At 39.3% G+C, this 26,592-nt stretch overlaps 1 protein-coding gene across 4 annotated transcripts in view; it reads left to right on the forward strand.

Annotated features, from left to right (window-relative positions):
* The window catches only part of COL17A1 (collagen type XVII alpha 1 chain), a 423,506-nt gene extending 397,232 nt beyond the window's left edge, over positions 1–26,274 (forward strand). For all 4 annotated transcript variants that reach the window (XM_044055953.1, XM_044055955.1, XM_044055956.1 and 1 more), the window contains exons 53-56: positions 4,215–4,352; positions 10,276–10,356; positions 23,001–23,063; positions 23,190–26,274. In XM_044055953.1, the coding sequence (XP_043911888.1) occupies positions 4,215–4,352; positions 10,276–10,356; positions 23,001–23,063; positions 23,190–23,236 (329 nt within the window). In that variant the 3' untranslated portion in view covers positions 23,237–26,274. The remainder of the gene's footprint in view (positions 1–4,214; positions 4,353–10,275; positions 10,357–23,000; positions 23,064–23,189) is intronic.
* The last annotated feature ends 318 nt before the right edge of the window (positions 26,275–26,592 follow it).

The following is a 26,592-nucleotide window of genomic DNA, read 5'->3' on the forward strand; positions in this document are numbered from 1 at the left end:
CCAATTATTTTATAATGCATGGCTGTTTTAATTGGCATTTTTCTGTGTCAGTCTCCAAAACAAATCATGTAATTTATTATCTGGCAAAATTATTTCTAGTCATCACTTTTCCAAAAAATAAATCTTTCACCATCTATGCAATACTACACATTCCTGCCTAATATATAACTTTCATATTGGGTCATTTCCCTCATATTCCAAAACAGTAATAACCCAGACCAATCGAAGTGTACAAAAGAAAATAAAACTAAAAATAGGATACATAAAATCTTGAAATGTATTAAGTGCTTTTATCCTGTATAACAACAAGGACTTCATCAGACTATATACATCAATCATCCACTGCTAATTACTTCCAAACATCACATGACCCACTAATTTCCTTAAAGAAACATTCTTATACTTCATATAAAATAAAAATAACATGATCATTATGATCATATAAAAATAATGTACATAAATAAAAAGTATAAGTTCATAATTTCAAAACTCATAGTTTTAAAACACTATTAGTGGAGACATTGTCATGTAAATCAGGAAATAGCACAGATTCCAATAACAATTGCCATCACAGTTCCTTGTATTACAAGGTAGTTTGCCAATCTCCCCTTTCAAGATTAGCATCGCCCTTTCAAGTACAAAAAGTTAAATTTGTTAAAATTATTACGTAACAAAGCATGTTTAATTAAGGCATTATTAGCTCGCCTTCACAGATACTATGTAGAGGTTCATAAATCCTATGTTTAAGGTGTCCCTCCATCTTGCCAATGTAAAATGCTTGGCATAATTGGTATTTAGCTAAACAGACTACCCCTGTGGAATTACAATTCTATTTACCCCTACAGTAAATATCCTTAGGGTAATTAACTACTCTTACCTTATCAGTAATGTTAACATAAGCACAACAGGAGCAAGTTCTACAACTCTCCATGGAACTTCCGCTGTTATTAACCTTATCACCCCCTTCTAAAATATTTTTAAAGTTTCTGTCCCTTTTAAAAACAAAATGAACTTCTCACCTAATTTGGTCATTAAAGATGTAGGCATATTCACTTGTAAGTTCCAATTTTTTATCATAATTTCCTTAATTCTGTTATTGTTATTCCTATTGCTAAAAGGTAAAGTTATAACTCTATCAAAATTGCAAGATGAATTACTGGGTCTATGTCACTTTAGCAAAAACCTAGTCCTCAAATAACTATTTGACAAACACTGACCATCGGAAACTTCATCCATCAAATGTGCATTTAATCAAAGTTTTGCCAAGGGAAATAAATGCTTGGCCAACCTTCAAACCATCACAAAATTCACAACCCACCCAGGTGGGGGGCTGTGCCCCCCCCCACACCCCCTCTAACTAAATATACCAACTTTGAGGTTGTACTACAGTGGGGAAAATAAATATGAATTAGAAAAGGTAGGTTTATGATAAATAATGGATTCTTACTTTTCTTCTATAACTCAATATCCAAAAGTCTCCTGAATAAATCATATAATTTATTATCTGGAAAAATTCTCGTCACCATCTAATGACAAACTGAATGCTCTCTCTATAATTTTCCAGTCGTATTTGTCCAAAAATAAATCTTTCACCATCTATGCATACTACATACTCCTGCTTAATATATAACTTTCATATTTATTTATTTCATTTGTTAACCAGGTAGTGTCCGGCTGGGCCAGAAGCCCATTTTCAGCAGAGACCCGGGGAGAAAAGCTCCAAGGAAGATTACAATAGTATTTACAAATGACATATGCTAGTTACAATAATTATAGGGCATAAAAAGGAAATACAAATTATAAGTTCTTACCATAGTGTTTAAAAACAGAAGTAACAAAGTTAGGCATATTAAACAATATTATACATTTATATGCAATTGTCAAACATTATCAATTTTTCCATACATTTTTTGGGGGGAGAACATATTATGATCTGGGAGTAAGAAGCATTTAAAAAGCCAGGAGATATTGGGAAGGATGGTGTAGAGAAAGGATTTAGATATTTATGGGTTGAGGTGTTTAGCCTGAGTGAGATTAGGAGCAGAACCTAGAGGGTTGGGAGGGTGGCCTATTGGTTAAGGCGTTTGCCTTACAAACACAAGGTGCAGGGTTTGAGTCTCACAAGGGATAATTGGCTAGGCTTACAATGGCTCACAAGAGCAATTAGCCTAGTACTAACCTGTGAACCTATGTTTAGAGAGATACTCTTTCAGGGTCTGTTTAAATGTTAGTGCGTTACTGATGGTAATAATATGCTGTGGAAGAGAGTTCCATTGTTTGGCAATGGCATGGGAGATGCCATAGGCATTTGTGTTTGCATTTATAAATGTATTGTATAGGTATTGTGTTTACATTTATAAACATTCTTTTTCAATTCCCTCATATTTCCCTAAATATATTTGACTTTCAAGTCCTATTTTTCTAACATTGTACTTCTATCTCAAACATTTCCCCAGAGTTCCTAATCATGTATCATTTCAAGTAAAACACCTATCCATAATACATTATATGCATTCATTTTGATGTTCATAAACCTCAGTGCACACTACATCAATATCTACATGTCAAAAGTAACTAATTTTAAAATAAAAAATATAAAAAACACATTAATTAAAAAATGAAAGCTAACGCATACATTTTTCAGTTGGAAAACACATACATTCATAGAAAACTGGACACTCAGAAATGTATCTGCACATGGAGCACTACTGACATTTAAAGATACCCGTTCTGCCAACTATAGGTTTGTTTCCTGTTCATTCCAAAAGCCTTTTAAAATTACTGATTTTTTTTGTTTATAAAACACGGAGCACTTCCACTACTTGTCCAATATCACCATTTGCTGCTAAAATTCTTCAGTTGTTCCTAATAGCTCTCTTAATAGCATCACTCTCTGGTGAAAACACTAAAGGCACTGAAAGGGACCACTCACGGTCTGTGTTGGCCGACAGTATGCCTACCTCACTGACCAGCAGGTTCCTGGTTAACCATTTTGTTAATAACCTGAGTGGGATATCCCCAGAGTATAAATCTATTATGTAACTCTTTAATGAGTCCATCCAATGCCTGTGTGGCAGTGGTTAAATTTATTTTGCTAAAGTGTTAGGCTACTTTAAATCACTTGGTTTCCACTACTTAATTGGAGGGAAAAAGGTTGTTAGCAATGATTGGTTTAACAGTGTTTAAAATATTTAGGCTTGTGATAGAATTTTATGTCTGATGAAGCGTAGGAGTACTACGTGAAAGAGCTTACATATTTTTTACTAAATAAATCATTTGGTTTTATGCCATGCATGTCCTTTGCCTGCTTGAATTTCTTGAAAAGGAACCAACTGCTTAAATAAAATAATCAAAATGAAGTTAATTGAATTTTCATGGATGAAAGCACTTATTTTTAACTAATAAATTGGTTTATTTTATTTAAGCAGTTGGTTCTTCAATTTAGTTGGTCCTTTTTTATGGTTTAAAGTTTGTCTTCATTTGAGAGCCTTTTCTGAAGTTGTAACAGCATTCTATCATATTTCATTCACTTCTGCTCCCCGAGTGCTTGACACTACGTAACACTCACTGCACTGCATCAGTGGAATTCAAATTTTGGGATGTAGTAATTCTGTAGCACTGTTACAAGATCAACATATAATACTGATAACACTTCCTAAAAATAAAAAGGAAGTGGTAGAACAACAGAAACAAGAGTGTCATAAAACTAGGGAGAGTTACCTTTATTAAAATCACACTCAAAACAAGTAAAAACTAAAAATCATAAAAATAAAAGTCGTCTTTCAACCAGTCCAAACTGGGGATCTATGTTGAGATATTATTTGGCTAAAACTACATGTTGGCTATAAAACCCTTGCCTTCAAAGTGGTACAATATCAGAATTGCTTTCCATTAGGTAAGGACTCCAGTATACACACACACACACACACACACACACATAAAAAAAGAATGGGTGATGTATGAACTTTGTCTCCATAGAAAAACAGTGCTGTCCATTTTTGCTACAGACTGTGTACCTTCAGTCAAGTTTTACTTTGCCAGTCAGCCTAAGCCCTGAAGAGACAAATCATATTTTGTAGGAAACACATACATGCATGTATGTATTTTATTACATGTCTAATATCCTTTATTTTTAACAAATTCATAACACAATTGAGGTACAAGATTGCTTTTTGGCTAATGCTTAATTCTGTTGTGTATGTCATTCCCTGCAGATCAAGGTGTACTTCGAGAAGTGGAATACAAAATCTACGGCTCACCAGGCCTTCCTGGACCACCAGGAATCCCAGGTGTTAGTAAAGTCTTCGCTGCTTATGGCAATATAACAGCAGACCTGATGGACTTCTTCAGAGGTAAGCAAAACGTTTTGCTTGTTCTAATAGCAGCTTAAGAACAAGCACATGTCAAATGTTTAATATCAGTGCAATTCAGCTGGTCAGAAGAAATTTCAAAGCTGTAAATGTAATTACAGAATGCTGCTGGCTTAAGTGAAGAGTTTAGTTATCTGGGAGACTTTGCCATCATATTTTTGTTTTCAGCTGATGAAATAAACAATTTATGAAACTTTGCATCTTGTTTTACAGAAGTAATTCTGCAGAGTAAATATGTAATGGTTCATTGGTTAAAGTTTCTCTAGGGTTCATTCATGATCATTCTGTGAGAAATTATATGGCCCCCTGTGCTATCACCTATGGGCAATTTATGCCAATTTATAACAATTACTGGCATGTCTTTGGGATTTTTTTATTTATTTATTAAATTTATTAACCACAAATATCCATCTGGAAAGTTCCATTTTCAGTAGAGTCAAGAGGAGAAATACTCTGGACACAAAAACATGCAGTGATAACACAACTGTAGTCTAAGAAGCAAACAATAAATGACAAATGAGTTTGTCATACAAATGCTTAGCAGAGATGATAAAGTGAACTGATACAAAGTTACCTTCTCAGATTAAATAGTGTATGTTGATGTGCATAGCTAGGGAAAGATGCAGAGAACCAAGGGGAGCATGGCAACAGTGCTAACCTCTATAACTACTGGGATGCCAGTATTGTCTGTTACAGATCAAAATACTAAACATTTGTAATGTTACCAACAATGTCCACCAAAATAAACACATACATATGCTTGAGGCAACTGTCTGTAGGCTGACACCAAATTTTAAACATATTTACTCTAGGTCATTCTGACATAAAGACTGATTTTTGTGGTTTCTGTGTCAATTCAACTGGACAGAAATACTATCAAAGTATATGAGGTAAGATTCCACAGATAATATGAACACTTGGAGTTAGGCTGTAAACAAACAGCTAGTTTATAGCTGTTTAATTGCTCTAAAATATGCATGGAGCTTATAAATTCCTGTAAAGTTTAACACAGGTCTGATGACAGGCTATAGTCAGATACCCAGGCATCAGATTGTCATTATTTCAGAGCTGAAGGCTGCCCCACAAAAAGGAAGAGTTTAGGGAGTACCACTGTTTCAGGGGTAGGCACTGACTACAGAGGACAATAATAAATTGTTCCTTATTTGGGGGGGAAAAAACATTTAAAAACTAGAAAAAAATTTCTATTTCGCTGTTATAGAGATTAGACACTACCTCAGAGCTACAGGAAGTATTCACACTGAAGGGTTAAATCCCCCCTCCCAAAAAAAAATAAATAAATAAATAATTGTGAGATAGTGGATGCAGGTAGGCTGTAAAGTACAGAACTGAGACAGTCAAAAAAAGAGGGAGATGGATGAAGAGATATGTAAACTGTTGCTATATGTAACTCTTTCATTTCCATTTATGGTAATTTTTCAGGATAGGATGCAGCCAGCATGGGTCTCCATCAATCTAATATACATGCTGACACTGGGGAATTTGGAAACCTCATTGTAAACAAGAAAAAAATAATAATGACTGAAACATTTACACTACGTATTATGTGCACCATAATTTAGTGGGTACCACTGCAGATGTACACAAATCTACAACACAAAGATGCTAAAACCTTCATCCCTAGGAACAGAAGAGGTGACAAAATGCACAGGAAGTGTTTCACTGTGATACGTTTGACACTTGTGACTGCACCATGTCTTTACGCTTTCAAGCTTTACAGCTGCACCCTAAAATGAATTTGCTCCCCCTTGCCAACCATCAGAAGCCACACTCATTTGTTAGTCATTGTTTCAAATAACTGTTCCTCAACCAGTTTAATTGCCACAAATATGAGCACCAAATTCACTCTGCCTCAGAGTCACACAGTTACTTCAAAAATGTGTGGTCAAAATGGATGACCTGAAAGGCAGCTAAAATAAGACATTTTCTTAAATTAACATTATTAATGAAAACTACCAGATTCATTTGTTAAATTATATCTGATCTGGTTTATGTTATTAGCATATAAAAAGTAATCCATGAATAAATACTGAAGATGCATTTTAATTGTATTGAATGATCAACCACAATAAATGGCAAAAACAAAGCAATATTGGCATCTGACAATTTTGCATCCTAACTCCCAAAGCTCGGGCAAGACATTTACAGATTTAAAGGCTACCATGTCAAAAACAGATAATGATCATATGCACTTCTGTTGTGCTGAGGTAACAGTTACAATCACTTTATCGATATGAGAGAATTGTAGCATTCTGGAATGCAATCAATTGAAATAAAAAATGCTAAAATGCATCTTTCCTGTCTCACTGCATATAGATCACTTACTTCCATTCAGAGCACACCACTCCCAGCTTACTGGATGTTTAGTACTAGTTCTGTGTTTTGTTTGTTTCTTCTGAACCAAGTGCAAGAAATTTCTAGGACTATGTGAAAATAAGCAATGCAGAGTCTGAGAAAAGGGATAATAGGTGTACCAAATTCTGAAACACATCACCGTAAGTAAAACATCAAAGGTGGCTTCAGCAGCTTTGCTGGCATAGAGGGACAAACCCCCACCTGCAACCCAGACAACCCTGATTTCAATTAGTGGCTTGGGTGCCTATTAGAGACACTGTGGGAAAGGCATGTCAAAACATAGCCTGGTCTCCTCTTCATATGGGAGGGATGGGATCTTATGTCCCAGGTGTTCCCGACATCTGATCCTCCACTAATAATACAGGTAATGGTTAGGACATTTGACCATATACCATGCATATGTATGAGAGACTACAGCTTACATTATAATGATCATTGTCAATCCAGTGTCTTTGCTCATTAAAATGTTATCCAGATCTAACACAGATTTCTTTCCAAGAAGCTATCTTTTAATTTCATAGCTGCATTTACCATCTGTAGAGATAAATCTAGGAAAATAAAATCCGTCACTGCCTCATCTTCTTCTATTTATCTATTTGCAAAGAATTCATAAGACTAGATGTTATAATTGAAACTTTTTTAACATTGGGCAGCACAACAAGCTCTCCAATTTTGTCTTATTTCAGTCATTAGAGTAATTTCATCTGCATATCTGAGGTTCTTAGCATTTCTCCTGGTAATTTTTATTCTACCATATTATTCATCATTTTCTGTGATATATACTCAGCAGAAGAGTTGCTAGGATGGAGCAAAGGGGGTATTCACTCTGGGAACAATGTGTCCGTAGCATAATCAGGAGAGCATCATGGGCATTCATTTCAGTCCTGGCATGTTCTAATACTAGTACAGGAATGAATGCAGATACTGCTTTTGTGGACAGGACTGAGGTGTACTGCATGTGCTATAAGTTGCAGCAAGCTGCTTGCTACATTCGCTATAGTTGTTAAAAGTTGCTGAAAGCAGATAGAATAATTTTTCCTTTAAGTCCTGCAGCAGGACCTTATTTTTTTTTTATTTACTCCTCAGATCTGGATCAATGAGAACCTGAGTTGTACCTTTTTTTTTTTACTCAACTTAGAGTAGATCAGGGACCACCACCAGTCTAGATGTGCCAGCTATGGCTCTGATATGTGCAACACAAATGAAGTAAGTAGAATGACACTATCCAGTCTTGTCACCTGACTCTATGTGGCACACAAATAAAGTAAGTAGAATGACACTATCCAGTCTTGTCACTTGACTCTATGTGGCACACAAATGAAGTAAGTAGAATGACACTATCCACTCTTGTCACCTGACTCTATGTGGCACACAAATGAAGTAAGTAGAATGACACTATCCAGTCTTGTCACCTGGCTCTGATATGTGGCACACAAATGAAGTAAGTAGAATGACACTATCCAGTCCTGTCACCTGACTCTGATATGTGGCACACAAATGCAGTAAATAGAATGACACTATCCAGTCTTGTCACCTGACGCTATGTGGCACACAAATGAAGTAAGTAGAATGACACTATCCAGTCTTGTCACCTGACTCTGATATGTGGCACACAAATGCAGTAAATAGAATGACACTAGCCAGTCTTGTCACCTGATGCTGATATGTGGCACACAAATGAAGTAAGTAGAATGACACTATCCAGTCTTGTCACCCTCCTTTCACAATCCTGAACCAGTCATTCTGCATCAAGTTCTAACTGTTATTTCTCGTTCTGTAAATGGATTTCTCAGGAGTAAAATAAGCTGAGCCAGTATTTCTATTAAAGATTTGCTATAGCTTGTTATGGCTCACACTATTTGAGGCTTGAGATTAGTCACAAAATGTTTGTTCTGTAACTCCTTTGATTTTTCTGTTTTTCATCAGCTGGCAGTTTTATCTCTGATGACAATGTACCATCTAAGACTAGCTTGGTACACCTGGTAATTCTCAGACCATATATTGCTAGAGTCTGTCTTACAGGTTCTTGAATATTACCTTATTGGCATATGAAACAAATATGATAAAAGTTCAATAATTTGAAAATTTCTTAGCATTATTGTTTTTGGGTTAGGAATACAAATTGAAATGTTTCTATCCAATGACCAGGGTTGTATTTTCCAGATTTGATGGCAAATTTCAAATAGCACTGAAGCAGCATAATTTTAAACAATTCAGCTGAAATTATTTTGTCCTTCTATTTAAGGCTCATTTAACTTCACTCTGGGGGATGTCTCCTCTAGATCAGAGGGCATACTATCATATGTTAGGGTGCTCAGAAACAGTAGCCTAGCATAGCTAGGGTGGGGCAAGAGGGGCAACTACCCTGGGAGAAAAGTGTTGGGGGGACATAATCAGCTGATCTGGATCTCTTTAATGCAATACTAGCTTTTAGAAGCCAGTATTGCATTTGCAGTCAAACCTAAGAGCTGTAGCACTCAGTGTGTGATGTAAACTGTAGCACACAGTTTGCTACAGTTTAAAAGTAAAAAAAATAATAATAATAAAATAAAAAACAGAAAATCTCTTTTTTTAAAACTGTAACTTGAACACTGTAGCAGGCAGGGTATAAACTGTAGCAAGTGTTTGCCACATTTGTAGCAAGCAGTTTGCTACAGTTTAAAAGATCTTCTTTTTTTAAACTAAGACATGACTGCCATAGTGCTTAATGCAGGTACGGTATACCAGCACAGGGTGTTGACTGAGCATAGCAGGGAGGCAATACTATAGTACCTATTCTACTAGCCCTCCCCACAGCTCTTCAAGTATAAAGTAAAAAAAAAGTAAAAAAAAAAGTCCATTCCTTCTACTTGCATGCCAACTAGGTGACCAGATACACAGCAAGTAGTTGCTACAGTTTATACCCTGCACAGAGAGCTACAGTACTCAGAGTTAAGTTAAAAAAAGTGTTTCTCTTTTAAACTGTAGCAAGCAGTTACTACAGTTTGTGCCCTGCATGGGGCTCTATAGCACTCAGGTTTTAGTTAAAACAAAAAAAAGTTTAAAAGCACTAAAGACCAATGAGGATGATGGATAGATAGCTGATTGCACCCCCTAACATTTTGTGCCACACATCCCGCCCTAGCTACACTTATATACTTTTCTGCATATTCTTGCCACCTGTTCATATCTTTGCTTCCACTAATGTCTCACAAAGATCATTTTTGCAACAGGCTTTGGTTTGCAGCTATAAATGCACCAAACTAGTGATGACAAGATGTAGCTTTTATATCCATGGTGACCTTTTAAAATAGAGAATGTGGCATATGCAGCAACAGAATATGATGTTTTAATCTGGGTGTGCCCACAATATAATTAAATACCATGGTGTAGTGTACAACTTTCATTTGCATTACTAAATATGATGGACAACAATTTAAAAAAAATGTATGCACAAAATAATTCAGTTTGCAATTTGTACTGCATGTATTGAACATGTGCTTTATATAAAAGGCTTGTTGTTTGCAAAAAATATATATTTTTGTTTTCCCAGAATATGGAACAATTCCTGGTCCCAGAGGACCCAAAGGTGACAAAGGAGAAATAGGATATACTGGTCAGAAAGGAGACAAAGGTAATTTGTATCATTCTTTTCAGATATGTGAATTGGTGTTATATAGCTTAACAAGGAAGCCATATACTAGATAACTATGGTTATTCTAAAACATACAGAACTCAGCTTTTGGTGTGTGAGATACCTTAACTGCTGTGTGCATGATAAAAATTGCTAGAGTGTTCATACCCCCCATCCTCACCTACAAACTCAACAAGCTATATTTGTGCATAATTTGTAACACCATCATATATGTTGGTAAATGCCTTAAAGTACAGAAATGTGCTTGGAATGGCACAAGAAGGGGAACCCTAGTCCATATAAGATCAGAGAATTTTTCAGAAAAGGAAGATAGCCTGTAAATTATATTGCCCAGGCAATATATTTAAATTTTCATGCACTAAATGGGAAAACCATTACCTGCATATTGAAGATTCAGAACATAGTGCTGGCTCCTAATGAAAAACTGGATACTTGGTTGTCTCACACAACACTTCATCTGCTGACATATTACAACTTTAATGGCACTGTTGTAACAAAAAAAGAAAAGAAAAGAAAAGAAAGATGTAACACATTGCAATATGGGTCCTCCCTAAAATTTGCAAACCCTTACTAGTGACTGCTAGTCTAATTATAGAAAGTTGGATATGCTAGATAAAAGAGTGAAATTACAAGATTGTTAAAATGGAACCCAATTCAGGAGACTTCTACTTTGAACAGCCATGGAATACTTTTAAAGAAACCCTTAGTGAAATCAAAAAAGAAATAATAAGATTATTAAATGAAACAAACTTCTGGGAACCTCTCCCTGGAAGCCATGGAATAATTACAAAGACGTCTTTGGTGAAACTTTACAAAATTCTGGAAACTTCTCCCCATGAATCACCAATGAATACTTTTAAAAGAGATCCTGGATGAAACTATATGCCAACTCATTCTGTAAACATGAAAATATGTTTTTTTTCTCTCACGTAACCATTAGCCCCCGTATGTCTTAAGCCCATTCAGTCTTCTTTATTTAAATGGCCTCTGATACAGCTAACCGGAGGATACCATACTCCAGGCAATTGTGGAAGCTGTTTGTCTACCCTTCACCTGAATCTTACTTCACCAGGTCCACAGATCATAGTGCTGCCCTTGTCGCAGCAGCTTGAGACTTCACCTCCCCTAGAATTGGGCCTTTTTTATAAATACGGACCATAACTATCTCCAGGTCAGAGAACTGCCTGAAAGCCCTGCCTCTTTGAGCCATTAAATTATTGATGTGGAACTCAAGCCATTTTTAGTTTATGGTCCTAATCCTATTCCTGTCCCTGGTGGCTGGTGTGTGCATTCATCTGACTGAAAGAGCCTGCTATACCTTCCCTCTGACACATGCTCAGTTCTCCATGTGTCCTGTGAAGGCTATCATGAGCAGCTTGGCATCACCCACCATACACTCTTGGTCCATCATGTTGCTTGTCATGCTTTCTAATCAGCAGACAACCCCCCCCCCCCCCAGGATGGACAAGCAGGTGATGACTGTTCATTCCCATCCTCTCATGTCGGCACTTTCTGTACCTGAACCATTATTGAGTCTTAGGTTATCTGGGTCGTAATCAGGGACTCATCCATTTATGTCCCCCCCCCCCATTACCTGACTATCTCCACCCCCAAGCCAGTTGACCCATTCATTCCCTCTTCACTGAGAGTGAGATCCAGTCAAGAGGGACCATTATTTAGGCAGCCATCACGGATGGAAGGTAAATGATTGCTTTGTGCACCAATGACTTGGTACACGCACATTTTGGATGCTTTAGTGTGGTTACACACCACTTGCACATTCATACCCATGTTGACTAATATACATGTGCATTATCTATGCTTTGTGCCACTATGTCAATACATGTGGCATCTGTGGCAAGTGTTAATCCTGGGATTCACATCATGGAATCAGTGTGAGATCTATATTCTTTCTGCCAAAGATACAGGCATTTGGCTGTGATGCAGCATGGTACATCAGGCATTTTAGTGTCATGTGAAGAAGTCTACTTGCAGATTATTTGATATATCTTTGGCATCTCACTCTGGCTGCTGGAAAGTGACAAGTTCTGGGACTTAGACTTCTGTAGTTACTTGGGTCTGGTTAGTGAGACTTCCTGTTCCCTTACTCCATGTACTTCCATGCCTAACTGTTTCAGTGAGCATGTCTAATGTAATGAAGTCCATTATGTAGCAGCGTATTTTTTGTCAAGTTAAACTAATACATATGATCTAGGGGATGAAATGACATCAGTGGTATTTGTGGCATACTGAGCCACTGATAGTGCCTAATAACCACCAGCATATTTGCTTTAATGGTTGCACTGCATTATATTCTCCACACACATAGACTGGATTATCTGCTTCCTGCTAAACTTCCCTGGTGACCAAGATGTCATTGTGGTCACTATGCTACATCTTCTTTGAAATGCAATGCTGCCTTTAAGGGGTGCATCTACAGCACATTACTTTTATTTGCCCGTGTCATGCAGTGGTGTTTGGCTGAGTGCTGTTCATGCTGCCACCTTTATTATTGGTTATCTATGCATTGTCATCACTGCTCTGTATTACACACACTGAAATGGCTTGAATTTCCTGATCTACTACCCTATCCCAACTAACTTTTACCCACTCACTATTCAACCATCTCAAAAACTGCCCAGCACTCAAAACCTTAATTCTCCCATACTCTAAGACCAAAACCCTGAAGTCCTCTGACAGGTTTCTACTAAAAGTCACAAAGATAAGCAAATAGCTTTTGAGACTGTCTCTTCTCCAATCAGATATCAAAAAATGGAATTTCATACCAGACATTAGAACTACCTCTAATAAAACTAGATTTAAGACACTTCTCTGAGCTGACCTAACCAACAACTGGTGTGATCCTGTAATACTCCAGGCTGATCACACTCTTCCTCCTCCTGAACCCAGTCTCCCTAAGCACTACTCATCCTCTCTCCTTAGAATACTAAACCCTGCATAACAACCTCTGACTCTCCTTCCCTCACTTCACTCTTTTCTCTTCCTCTATCAAAATATCAGGTCAATTCTCTTTACCTACCTTGCACCCTAACATCTGGTATCGCCTCAGTTGAAACAGCCCAAGTATTGACCATAGCATAACCTTCACGGTACAAAAAATATCATCTGCCTACTATTCTGCATCTCACAATGCTAACCTGAATTGTAATCAACTGTCTACTATGTGTATCTACACTGCTATCCTGTATTTGCTGTTGATATGTAATCATATTTGAATATTTAATCCATATTATCATACAGTAATTTATCGTCTATGTAAATTTTGTAGACCTATTTGCTCTACAAGTCCATACAAAATTAGGGGGCTCTCTACAGGGCTAAATCATCTCTCTCTGATCATGCAAGAATAGCTACTGCCAGAACTCACCTGCTTTCCACCCTTCTCTATTGTTCTCAAGTCTTCACAATTTTATTTATTTTATTTATTTATTTCCAGTCTGATGACCGGGGATGTCCACTGGGCTCATGAAGCCCGTTTTCAGTGGAGGCCTGGGGAGAAAAGCTCCATGTTACAAAGTTTAGATACAGATGCAATATAGAAAAGAAGAACAATTTACAATTATGTTTCATGCTAGAGAGCAGGTGTAATTTCTTAGGTACATGGTACAAATTTGATATTTACAATATGTACATATGTGTGGTAGCCTATAGATCATAGCTAGAGAGGCTAGTAATCATAGCTGGAGAGGGGTTTAGAGGTGGAGAGAGAATTATAGGACTAGGTGGGAAGAATGCAGTTGCATTTTCTGTTAGAGTAAAGGTAGGAATGTAACTGAGATTTAAAGTTTGCACAGGTCATTAGAGAGGAAGGAAGAGAATGAGAAGTTATGTACCTACCATAACGTTCCATGTTAGTTGTCTTCTCTCGCCTTCTTTCTTGCTTGATGGGTTCGGAGCCGATCCTCGGCTCTGACTCAGCACTTTGCTAAGCTCAAGAGTCACTTTTACCAGCTCGAGGCAGCCCCATATCCCATGATGCAAGGCGGTAAGTACCCAGATCTCGTTTGTTGTCTATAGGCAATAACACCTAGTATAAATAACTTCCAAAAGGAAGAAAGAAGGAGAGAAAAAAGCCTGAAGGATGGTTGGAGGACCAGCACTGTATGGTCTTCAGATGCATACTTCCATGTAGAGAGAAAGGTCTGTCCAGGCCAGGGGGAAGGAGGGAGGGTCGCAAGAAAGAAGGCGAGAGAAGACAACTAACATGGAACGTTATGGTAGGTACATAACTTCTCAATGTTAAGTTGTCAATCTCGCCTTCATTCTTGCTTGATGGGACCGCGTCCCTAGTACCTCTATCCTGGGTGGCTCAATGGAACAGACTCTTGAGAACTGTAGAGCCAAAACTGGCTCTGTCCCTGGAGGCCAAATCCAATTTGTAATGGGAAACAAAGGTATGAGGAGTGGCCCAAGTGGCTGCTGCACAAATAGTGTCTAATGGAAGTCTAGCTTGAAAAGCTGTGGAAGTGGCTAAGCTTCTGGTTGAATGCGCTTTAGGTTTCGAGCACAGCTGTTTTCCCCTGAGCTGATAAATTTCAGAGATGACAGAAGAAAGCCATCTAGATAAGGTCACTTTTGAGACAGGAAGGCCTTTCTTGTTATCAGCATAAGAAACAAAGAGCTGATCGGATTTCCTGAATTATTTTGTTCTGTCCAAATAATATCTGAGTTGGCGGTGAACATCAAGATAATGTCATTTTTGTTCCGATCTGTTTGAGTAGTTTGGGAAAAATACAGGAAGATCAATAGCCTGATTCAAATTAGTCTTTGAGGCGACCTTAGGCAAAAAGGTCGGATTAGTTCTCAATGATACTCTGTCTTTGTGGAAGACTAAATAGGGGGGGCGAACAGATAGAGCATGAAGTTCAGATACCCTCCTAGCCGATGTAATAGCAACCAGGAATAAAGTTTTCCATGAAAGAAATTTCAGGGAACATGAAACAGCTGGCTCGAAGGGAGGAAGAATCAAGGATGTCAGCACTAAATTTAGGTCCCATTGAGGAGGAGGACTCCTGATTGGAGGCTTCAGGAGAAAAATTCCTTTTAAGAAGGCTCTACAAAGCCTGTGGGACATAATGTTGTGATCTGCGAACCCGACATGAAAGTTCGAGATAGCAGCCAACTGAACTTTGACCGTGGAAGAAGAGGAGCCCGCATGAAAGATTTCCGCTAAGAAATCCAAAACTGCTTGTACTGGAGCAGTAAAGGGATCAATATTTTTAGCTTTTGCCCAACAAGAAAAGCGTTTCCATTTGCTAGTATAAATCCTCCTAGTGGAGGATTTTAGGGACGCTACTATGATGTCTCTAACAGGATTAGAGATCATAGGAAGCCTGGCTAAGGAAGGAAGTGGAGCAACCATGCTGTGAGGTTGAGAGAAAGGATAGACCGGTGCAGCTGACCCGATTGGTGAATCAGAAGATCTGGCACTGGGTCCAGATGCCACGGCTGCACCAAAAGGTGATGATGGAGGAACGGAAAACAAATTTGTCGAGGCCAATAAGGAGCAATGAGAATCATTTTGGCTCTCAAAACGGTGGCTTTCTGGATTACTTGTGGAATCAGCGGAAAGGGAGGAAAGGCATAAAGAAGTCCCTGGGGCCAATCCTGGGTCAGAGCGTCTCTGGGGGGATGGCCTGGCAGTGAGAAGAGAGAGAAGAAGTCTGGGCATTTGCTGTTTTGGGGAGTAGCAAAAAGATCGCAACATGGGCGGCCCCATTCTAGAAAAATCTCCTCCAATATAGATTGTTTGAGAGACCACTCGTGAGGCATGAGAATAGCTCTGCTCAATCTGTCCGCTAAAATGTTGGTTTTCCCGGGGATATGCGTTGCTACCAGAAACCGATGAGAGGAGATCGCCCATTGCCAAAGTCTGAGCGCTTCTCGACACAAGGGGTAGGACTTGGTTCCGCCCTGTTTGTTGATATACCATACTACAGACATGTTGTCTGTGTGGACTGCAATTGTCCCCAAGGGAAGATAGTTGTTGAGGGCTTGCAACGTTAAAAGCACTGCTCTCATCTCTAGGACATTTATGTGCAGGTGGTATTCGAACGGTTGCCCACGTCCCATGAACCATCCTGCCCTGATAATGACCCCCCCACCCGATCAGGGAGGCGTCCGTAGTGACAGTGGCTACCGGGGCTGGGGGTACAAAGGGTCTGCCTTGGTGAATCTGGGGAGAAGTAATCCACCATGAAAGATGATTCTTGCAAATCTGTGTCACCAGTATTTGGTGACGCATCGGAAGTTGTTGGTAAGACCACTGAGTGAACAACATCCACTGAAGCAGGCGCATATAGAAGCGGGCCAGGGGAAGAAGGGTAATGGCCGCAGCCATGAGGCCCAACACCTTTAGAACCATTCTGGCCTGTACTTTCTTGCTGGCTAGAATGATCCTCACGTGACTTTGAATGTCTGAGATTCTTTGATCTGTGAGGGTAGCTGACATCCGAACAGTGTTTAAGTTTGCACCTATGAAAGTAATAGACTGGCAGGGCAATAAGGAGGATTTTTTGTAGTTGATCGAAATTCCCAATTGAGTGCAAAGATTTATTGTGTAATCCCTGGCTTGAAGAAGTTGATGCCTGGTGGTGGCTGAAAGGAGCCAGTCGTCTAGATATGGAAACACCTGGAATCCTTGACGTCTCAGGTGAGCCGTGACCACTGCCATACATTTGGTGAACACTCTGGGGGCTGTAGTGAGACCAAAGGGCAGGGCTCTGAATTGGAAGTGACTGGACCCCAGCCGAAAGCGGAGAAACCTTCTGGAGCACCTCTGAATTTTTATGTGATAGTACGCATCCTGAAGATCTATTGAGCACATTCAGTTGTCCTTCTCTAGGAACGGCAGAATTGACTGAAGTGTGACCATTCGGAATCTTGTCTTTCTCACAGACTTGTTGAGTCTGCTGAGATCCAATATTGGTCTCCGGTCTCCAGTCTCCCATCTTTTTGGGGACCAAAAAGAACCTTGAGTAGATTCCGGGCTCTGAATGGCCTGTTGTAACTGGCTGAATGGCTCTTTTTTGTAGAAGTTTGAATACTTCTAACTCTGCAATTTCCCTTAGACTGGGTGGTACATCTGGAAGGGAATTTGAGTGAGAAAAAGGACTTTCCTCGAAAGGAATTTTGTAACCCTCGGATATGATCGACTGTACCCATCTGTCTTGAGTGAGGGAACGCCAGGCTTCTGGGTACAGCGATAGTCTTCCCCCGACTGCCTCCAAGGATGGACAGTCGGGCAACATCTCAGGGATGCTGAAAGGGCTTGTCAGAGAGAGGTTCTCTGCTTCCCTGGTTTTGTGGACCCCCTCTACCTCTAGAGCGGCATCTGTTATTGTTACCCCCTCTGCCTCTAGGGGTAAACTGACCACGTGTATCCAGCGTGACTCCTTGGGATTTGCGGAACCACATTTTGCCACCCTTCTGTCCTTTAGGATAAGGTCTAGAAGGGGTGGAAAAACGGACCCCATACGGCAGAAAGAGTCTTGCCGTCCTGCTCACACCTGGTCAATGTAGCCTTCACTTGAGGGCCAAACAAAGCTGACCCATCAAAGGGAGAGTTTGTGAAGGACGCCTTAAAGGGATCTGCAAAATTACAGAGCCGCATCCAGGCTTGGCGTCTAAGAGCCACACCTGTACCTGCGGCCCTACTCGCTCCATCTGCTGCATATGATATCAGTCGCATGGAGGAGTTAGCAATAGAATTAAGGGTTCCTAGCTGTGAAGCATCTTTTTCTTGAGCCCCTGCAGCTGTGGGATCCTGTACTACTTCACCTAGCTCCTTAAGGATGTCCCTTTGTAGTCTGGTGAAGTGACATAAGAAGTTCAGCGAGCGCATAGCAAAGGTCGCTGAAGAGAACATCCGCTTACCATACCTATCCATGGTCCTAGAGTCCTTATTAGGGGGATGGACAGGTACGGCAGGATCTGCAAGTTCCTTCTTAGTGGCAGCTGCCACCACCATGGCATCAGCAGGGACACCTTTCGTAAGGAATTGCTTGTCCAAAGGGGCAGTAATAAATTTAGAAGGCCTCCTAGGAACTGGCTCTACAGAGTCAGGAGCAGCCCACGCCTTTCGAGCAATAACCTGCATAAGGGGGTCGAAAGGCGGAGACACCCAGGAGGTGGAGGGCCGAGATCCAAACACCTCCAGGTATACCGACTCATCCTCAGAGGGATTATTGGAGGGCCAGTTTCCCCTCTGTTTAAGGAGTTCTAGGATGTCTGAAAAGGAAACATCCTCAGAGGGGGATCTTGGGGATCCCTCCGACTCATCTAAGTCGGTATCTGAAGTGATAGACTCGGGGGAGTCTACGTGTTTCCTCTTACAAGTCCTCTTGCGCGGAGGATCCCCTGGCTGATCAGGAGAATCCTCGGAAGAGGGGGTTCTTCCCAGTGGGGAAACCTGAGGCGGAGGATCTCTGGGTCCGGGAGCAAGAGAGATGGCAGAGATATCGACAGGCACTGTAGAGGGAGGAGCTAAGGGAACAGACTGCTGGCTGAGTCCAGTGGCCAGCACACTCTTCATCACCTCGAAGGCTCCCCTCCCAGGGAGGTCCGAGAGAACCCGTTCCGAAGAAACCGGAACTCCAGGGCCCACTGACAGGGAAGGCTCTGAGGCAGATGTCGGAGCCGAGCTCGCCGAGGCTCCAAGGGGAAGAGTGGGGTCGGACAAGGGTCCGATGCCACTCACCACCTCGGAGGAGACCAGGGAAGCCCGACCACCGAATCCCTCTAAGGAAGGTCTCGAAGAGGAGATAAGAGTAGAGGCTGAGGGAGCAGAAGGGGGGGTATCTGTCCCTCAGCCATAGCAGAAACTATTCCCGAAGACTCCAGCTCCAAACTCTGAGGTATAGTCGAAGGAGGAACTGCAAGGGGGTGTGGACTAATAGGTCGTCTGTTGAGACGGACTATGTAGCATCTGGGCCAGTGCCTGTGATTTTAATAATCTACTGACCACCCTTTCTAAATCATGGTCAGAAAGCCTGGATGACCTAGATGATCGGCTCCGATGGCTCCGTTCCGAGAGGAGAGGTGAGGCCGGAGCCGAGAGTATCGGTTCCAAGGAAGGGGACCTGGACCTCTTCCTCGAAGGAACCATCGGAGCCGACGAAACCATGGATGCAGTCGGAGCCGAAGACTTTTCGGCACCGACAGAAGGTCTCGATGCATCGGCTCCGGCCAGAGCCGATACAGACATAAAGGTAAGGGTGTTGGAGCCGGTCAGCGCCGACACCGAAGCCTGAGCCACATGGTGGTTGGAACCAATCGGAGCCGACACCGATGTGACCGAACCAGTATCGGCACCGATAGCCATCGGTGCCGAAGGTTTGTGCAAACCAGGATCGGCTCCAGCTGGAGCCGATCTCAACTCTGAAAGAGTCGGAACTGAGGCCGCAGGCTTAGACACAGAAGCCTGGGCCTTGGAAGACTTGGAAGTCTTACTCGGAGCCGACTTAGCCGGAGAGCCCTCCGGTTTAAGTAGGCCCCTTAAAATCAATTTGTTTCTCCTCTCCTGCAGGACTCTCTGGCTAAAGGAATGACAAATTGCACAGGAGTCCTGCAGGTGGAGAGGTCCCAGGCAGTATAAGCAAGAAGTGTGACCGTCTGTCAGAGACATCTTCTGACAGCACGAGTCACACTTAAAGCCTGAGACCCTTTCCTTGGACATGGTTGCAGAAACACACACAACACAGTCCCAAGAACCAGTTATCCCAAAAATAATAAGATAACTAACCTCTCACACACACACACACACACACACACCCTAACAAGGGGGGGGAAGGGAGGGGAGAAGGCCTGACTAAAAAAATTAAGGAGTGAGGGATTTTCTAGTCAGAAAGGGACTTAATCTAAACTAAAAATGTTAAATATAAAGTTTTAAGGTGAAAAAGGGGCAAAAATAGTATTATTTTAAACACTTACCAGGAGCTGGCAAAAGGAGGACCTCATCAGCGAAGCGGCAAACGAGATCTGGGTACTTACCGCCTTGCATCATGGGATATGGGGCTGCCTCGAGCTGGTAAAAGTGACTCTCGAGCTTAGCAAAGTGCCGAGTCGGAGCCGAGGATCGGCTCCGAACCCATCAAGCAAGAATGAAGGCGAGATTGACAACTTAACATTTCCATTTTTTTGCTAAAGAAAAGGATAGCAGGAGTTGACCAGCAGGGCGTTTGGGTTTTCGGACACAGATTAGGTTTTGGCGAGTAGATACACAAACAGTAGACATACACAAACCTTCATAAATCTGACTTGAATAATGTTGAAGCTTGCTATAATAAAAATCTCCAAATTTTCCGCTAAACTTCCCCACAGAGCTCACCATTGTATTGCCCTACAAAAACTAAACTGGACTGAACTCCCAAACCTACGAGCCCTAAACCAGTTTATAGTATCTCACTCTGTTATCCATAAACCTGACTATTGACTAACCGCGTACAACCCTATTCTAATCTTACCTCACTTAGGTCAGCTGATAAAAGCTTGCTCAGAGTTATCAAAACCCACAACTCTTATGATTATTCTTTATACAGCTACTCCATAGTCAAAACTTGGAATTCCCTTCCCCAGTAACTACTATCTATACCCAGTCCTCATAGCTGCAAACAGCTCCTTACAAATGATTTCTGCAGTCACTAGTTAGGTTATGCTCCTGTACTTCCTCTGGCTAAGCCAATATCATACTACCCTGCCTTCTGTCTCTCTGCCTTTTTATCTCAATACTGTTTGATTTTCTTTGTTTATTGATGTCATTTGATTTTTATGTTTGGAAATTTTGATTTTATCAGCTATTATTAAGCTGATTTGTACTGTACTATGTAATTATGTAAATTTCGTAGTAATCATTTTGTACTGTAACTTGCATTCCTGACTACAAATATTGTAACCTTACTTTGGGAGCTTTTCTCCCCCAGGTCGCCTCTGAAAATGGGCTTTTTTTTGCCCAGTCAGATACTACCCAGTTACCAAATGTAAATAAATAAACACATATTCCTTTTATTATTATTATTATTGTGGTTTATATTCATTCACTGTGTAAATTGATTACTTTAGTTGAGCTTTTCTCCCCGAGCCTCCACTGAAAAAGGGCCTCAGCCCAGACACTGCTGGTAAACAAATGTAAAAATAAAATAAATAAATAATAATTGTGTTTCTGTATGTTATGTCATTTTGCATCTTCACTAACCTTATGTGTGGCGCAGTGCTATTATCCCATCCGAAGCAAATGGAAGGACAGTGAAGTTAAGACAACGGGCTGGCTAATTGGCAGAAAAAGGCTACAAAAGTGGGACTTTTAATCAAATTCTTTTGATCAGTGCTAATAAAAAAAAAAGATATTTAATGAAAACAGTTTCAGTGAGTGGAAACATGATTGTTAATTATAGCCCTATCACCGCTGAAAGGCTTCTGAAATAGCTAACAAAATCAACATGTGTTAGGAAATGGACAGAATCCACTCTAGAATTTTAATAGGAGATATGGCAATACCACTAACATTTTTTTTCACTAAATCAAAAAGAAGATGTTAGGGTCTTATCTTATGACTTGAGTTAAATGTTCCCTCCTGAACAAGACCGGTAGCAAGACAGAGAGTATCAGCCTCAGTTCTAAGAGTTATTATGGAATCACTGCTGAAGGAAAGAACATCACATAATCTAAGGGGCCAAGACAGTGTGAATTTGTAGCACAAAGTCATGCCAAACAAAGGTAATATGGCCCTTTTACTTGGCAAACAGGTCATAAGAAATAGGATGTTGATATAACCTACTTAGAGTTTAGCAAGACAAATTACTTTAATCAAAACACTTACAACTTTTATCAGAATATTTTTTATTTTTGTTTTCTTTGAAAATGAAAACACATGCAAATGTCTTCAAGCAAGCAAGCAACCAGGGTTAACATCTTACTTTCCAAATAATGTCCTAAATAGATTTAACCATTGCAATCACATGCATTCTCACTAAGTTAATAGCATAGTTCTCAATTTTCCATCTTTAAAATGCGGAACACTACCTGTCATAATGTGGAATAAATGGGCAAAATATGGACCACATACTGAAAAAACACTACAGCTTTCGGTATGGTTAAAAACTAAATTACACTTAATAAAAGTGTTATTTCAATGAATTTGTTCAGTATTATTTACCATAGATATGAATATGTAAAAGACTTTTTCAATGTGAAATAATATGGAACATGAAGTGTCTTAAGATTCAAAATGTGGAATATTCCTCAAAATGAGGTGCATTTCAGAAGTACACTTGATGGTGTTGCATAAACATACAAATGCATAGCTTATAAGTGTAAATGAACAAAAGCAGGAAAATGTAAGGAAAACTCAGAACGTAAGAAAAATAAGGTAATAAGAAATGAGAAATGACAGACCACTGAAGAGATTGGTTTGCAAGTTTTACAAATACAGTTGGTTTTACAAATCTTGAGAGAAAAGACAAAAAGGAAGAGAAAGGTAATACGCTTGGGCATTTAGATCTTATGTGTAGTAAATTTGAGAATCTGTTTAATGTTGTAAGGCACTTACTTTATAAGAATATGAACACTGTATATTGTATTGACAGCATATCTTCTTTTTGTCATAGGAGAGAGAGGTCCTCCTGGCTTCCAAGGAGTGGCAGGTGAAAAAGGACAGAAGGGTGAAAGAGGTATGCTTTGAACTAGCACATCTTATCACAATCACTAACAGTCATGTTCTTACAGTCATTTTTACTAAATGTAGATGCAAGAGTTTCTCTTTTCAGCTTTATTACCTGTAACATTTTACATTGCAGGTGAGCAAGTCTATGTTGGAAGAAAGAAGCGGGCTACAGGTGTCTAGCACTTTAAAGGATTATTCATAAGGCCATCTTTGAAGCAAAACCTTGCATAGCCTCGGCATTTTCAATGAAGTAGAGAACCATTTTGTGCTGGGCTGCATTCTTTTTCTGGGGGAATTCCTAGATCTTGCTTTCCTACAAGTGTGCAGTCCTTTTAACACTTGCTGGCTCTGATATAAAGAAAGAAAAATCATTCTTTGTGAATTAACACCACCTTCACAAGGTACATCTGTTCAAGTGCTTAGTGAGCCCAGAGTACAGCATGTGACTATCCAATATTTGACTGAAAAACGACTATAGTATTTCCAGGAGCTAATTGCTGTCCAGTTCAATGGTAAATAAAAGTTTCAAAAACTCTTAACTTTAGCTAAGTCTTGAACATTTTCATCATGTGATCAGTTAATATTCAGAGGACTTTTTGTTCTTGTGAAACTCCTGACAGCCAACCAGCTGCCTGGACTTCAGGAGGTAACAACGTTCTAAGTTAAAAATGAGTATGCACACATTATATACAATATTAACATTTAGGGATTACCAACTGCTCTTGTTTCAGTGATGATGACGGATTTGCTTTTCTGTAAAATACTTCTACATCTGACTTAATCGCTCACATAATTACTGTGTTTTGAAAGGCAGGTAAGCTACAGCTCCAGCCGCCTATGCTGGGCCATGGATTAACTATTTGGACACACTACATTATTTTACTGTCCTGGTTTACTAGGACAATAAAACACAACTATGATTTGTGCTGAATTTAATTTGACACCAGAATTTGCTGTAAAACAATGTAATTTTTGCCTTTTACTCTGATATACATTTTGGCATATAAGTAGCTACTGTTGAAATTGATCATGCTGGAATTTTTTACGTTGGAACTATCCACAAGTAATGCCACTGCCATTGGGCAAAACACCACTAGCTAGTTTACTTAATCATAAACCCACTTCCCTCCTTTAGATTAACACTAACAGGAAATATCTACAAGGGGAGACCACCAGAGATGTGGATAAGCAGTCTCTTCAGTTAGCCAATGCCATCCTATATCAAACAACTAATGGGCAGTAGAATATAAACAATGTATTCAATGTTGGAATACAGCTAATAAAACTTATCAAATAAAAGTGACTCCTGTAAAATGCAGTGAATTCTGTCTGCATTTTCTAATACAGAGTAGACAGATACATAATGCATAAACAGTTTCCTTCTATCTCATTTATAACTAAATTTGGTTTGATAATGTAGGGAATGTCACAAATTACGTGTAAAAGACTTGTTTTTGAAATGAATGTACACATGGTTCCTTTTCTTCGAATAGTAATGTGTTTAAAAGTTAAGTGTACAGTGGTGTGCAGTAGGAAACTTACAAAGAAAGTTACATGGTTTTAGATCTGAATTTTAAGAAACACAGAAGTGACTGTGACATGCATAAATGTGATATCATGAATGTGTATGTTATGTTTCATATTCCCATTATACCTGTATCTTCCCTCTGAGTAGTAATATAAGGTAGTAGCAGAGCACAGAAAGTAATGTCACCGTTAACCTCTCATTTATTCTAGACTATCACTTCCCTCTTTAAAGATCTAGTTAATGCACAGATATCCCTTGAGATATTTGAAGCCTCCAGCTTAGAAATTGTACTGCCTTTATTTCCATCTTAAAGATCAGCTAAGCAACATTATTAAGTTTTAAATGCCATAAGAAATAATGGCTATCAGTGGTGAGATGATGTGTTATGTCATCTGTTGTCAAATGCCTAATACATTTCAAACAAAAAATAAACTGTGTTATCTAGCCGGTCCCTGTTTATGTTTTCTCCTGTAATCTGTTTTTCCTTTCCTTGTTATCTAAGTTTTATCCTCATGTTTTCTTGCATACATTGTTCTGTTAACATTTTTCCTGTTTTTGTCATGTTTCTTAGCATTTGAAATTTTCAGCAAAGGCATTTAAAAAACAAAGATGTACAGTTGTAAAGTCAAAAGGAAATGGTGCTCATGCAATTTCTCCATGGGTAGATGAAAGGCAATGGAAATAATCTAATAGGTATATATCCCGAACATCTGAAATGGGTAAACTGGTTTACTGTGATTACCTAAGAGATTGTAAATATCACAAGTCTATCTTAGTGGACATGAAAGTTCACAAGTGGAGGAGAGCACATTTTACACTTGCTACGTGGCGTCCCAGGCAACTCCCTACTAGTATAACTTCACATTACCTTTTCTGGCTGATGACGCCCCCTCATATGTACCCTACTCTATGGTTTATGAATTACTGGTCTTAAAGTACTTTCAGACATTGGAGTGTCTTGGTGTCTTTCTGTATTCTAGTCTCAATGTCAGTAAAGCACAAGGGGGGACCTTACTCAAAGTTTAACTACTCTTTTTTCCTCTCTATGCATAGTAAATTTGACCACTAGTACGACCCGATAGCAGTAATAATTAGTACTTTTAAGAAATGTCATACACTATACAATACTACATTCATGTATATTATCAAACTATATGTATGTGCACAAACTCTGCTCTGTCTAATATTCTACAACAAGGTTTGATTAACTTTCTGTCAATAAGATAAACACAAAGGAACTTTAATATGAAAATTGTATAACATTCATAAATAATTCTTTTGATAAGTGCCTTACTTTACACTCACTTCAGTTTCAGATCATCTCTTCAAGTACACTATAATGACAAAAACAACAAAAACATTAAACGTTTGCAAACTGAATGAATTTAGTTGCCCTAGCACAAATGCCATGCTTGTTTATAAGCAACTGCGATAATATGGACATAAGTTAAATAATTCTTGACATTTTTTAATTTCAAAAACTTACCATTTAGACTAAAAACAAAGCAGTCATCTTTAAAACCTACATCATGGATGTTATATTTGCAATGCTGATCTAAATCAATGGGCAAGTGAACTTTTAATTTTTATTTGACAAGAAAGTTCAAACTATTTTTTTGTTCACGGGGGTCATATTACTGAAAACGATGTCTCATTAAATTTGTAATAAAGTGAGTGAACAATTGTTTAACTGCTGCTTTCAAGTGTCTCCTGTTTTGTTCAACACAATGCTATGTTTGTTTTTTCTTGGGTTCTACAGTGTATATTTTAGAATCTTTTTTGCAGTGGTTGCTGTATAGATATAGATATAAAGTGTGTGTATGTGTAGCCACTGTAAACAGACAGGAGCACATGACATGTGCAGACTCTTAAGTTCCTTTCACCAAGCTGAAGCTTATTCCTCTTGACCTCAGAAAATGTATTTTACTAATGCCTATATTTTCCATGTTACCTTGCCTGTGGCGCACAACCAAGATAAGATTTTAAAGTGCATTCTGTCTCTATTCAT

Source organism: Protopterus annectens, chromosome 14.part0, assembly GCF_019279795.1.
Source record: "Protopterus annectens isolate FY-2018-M chromosome 14.part0, PAN1.0, whole genome shotgun sequence".
NCBI classification, from domain to species: Eukaryota; Metazoa; Chordata; order Ceratodontiformes; family Protopteridae; genus Protopterus; species Protopterus annectens.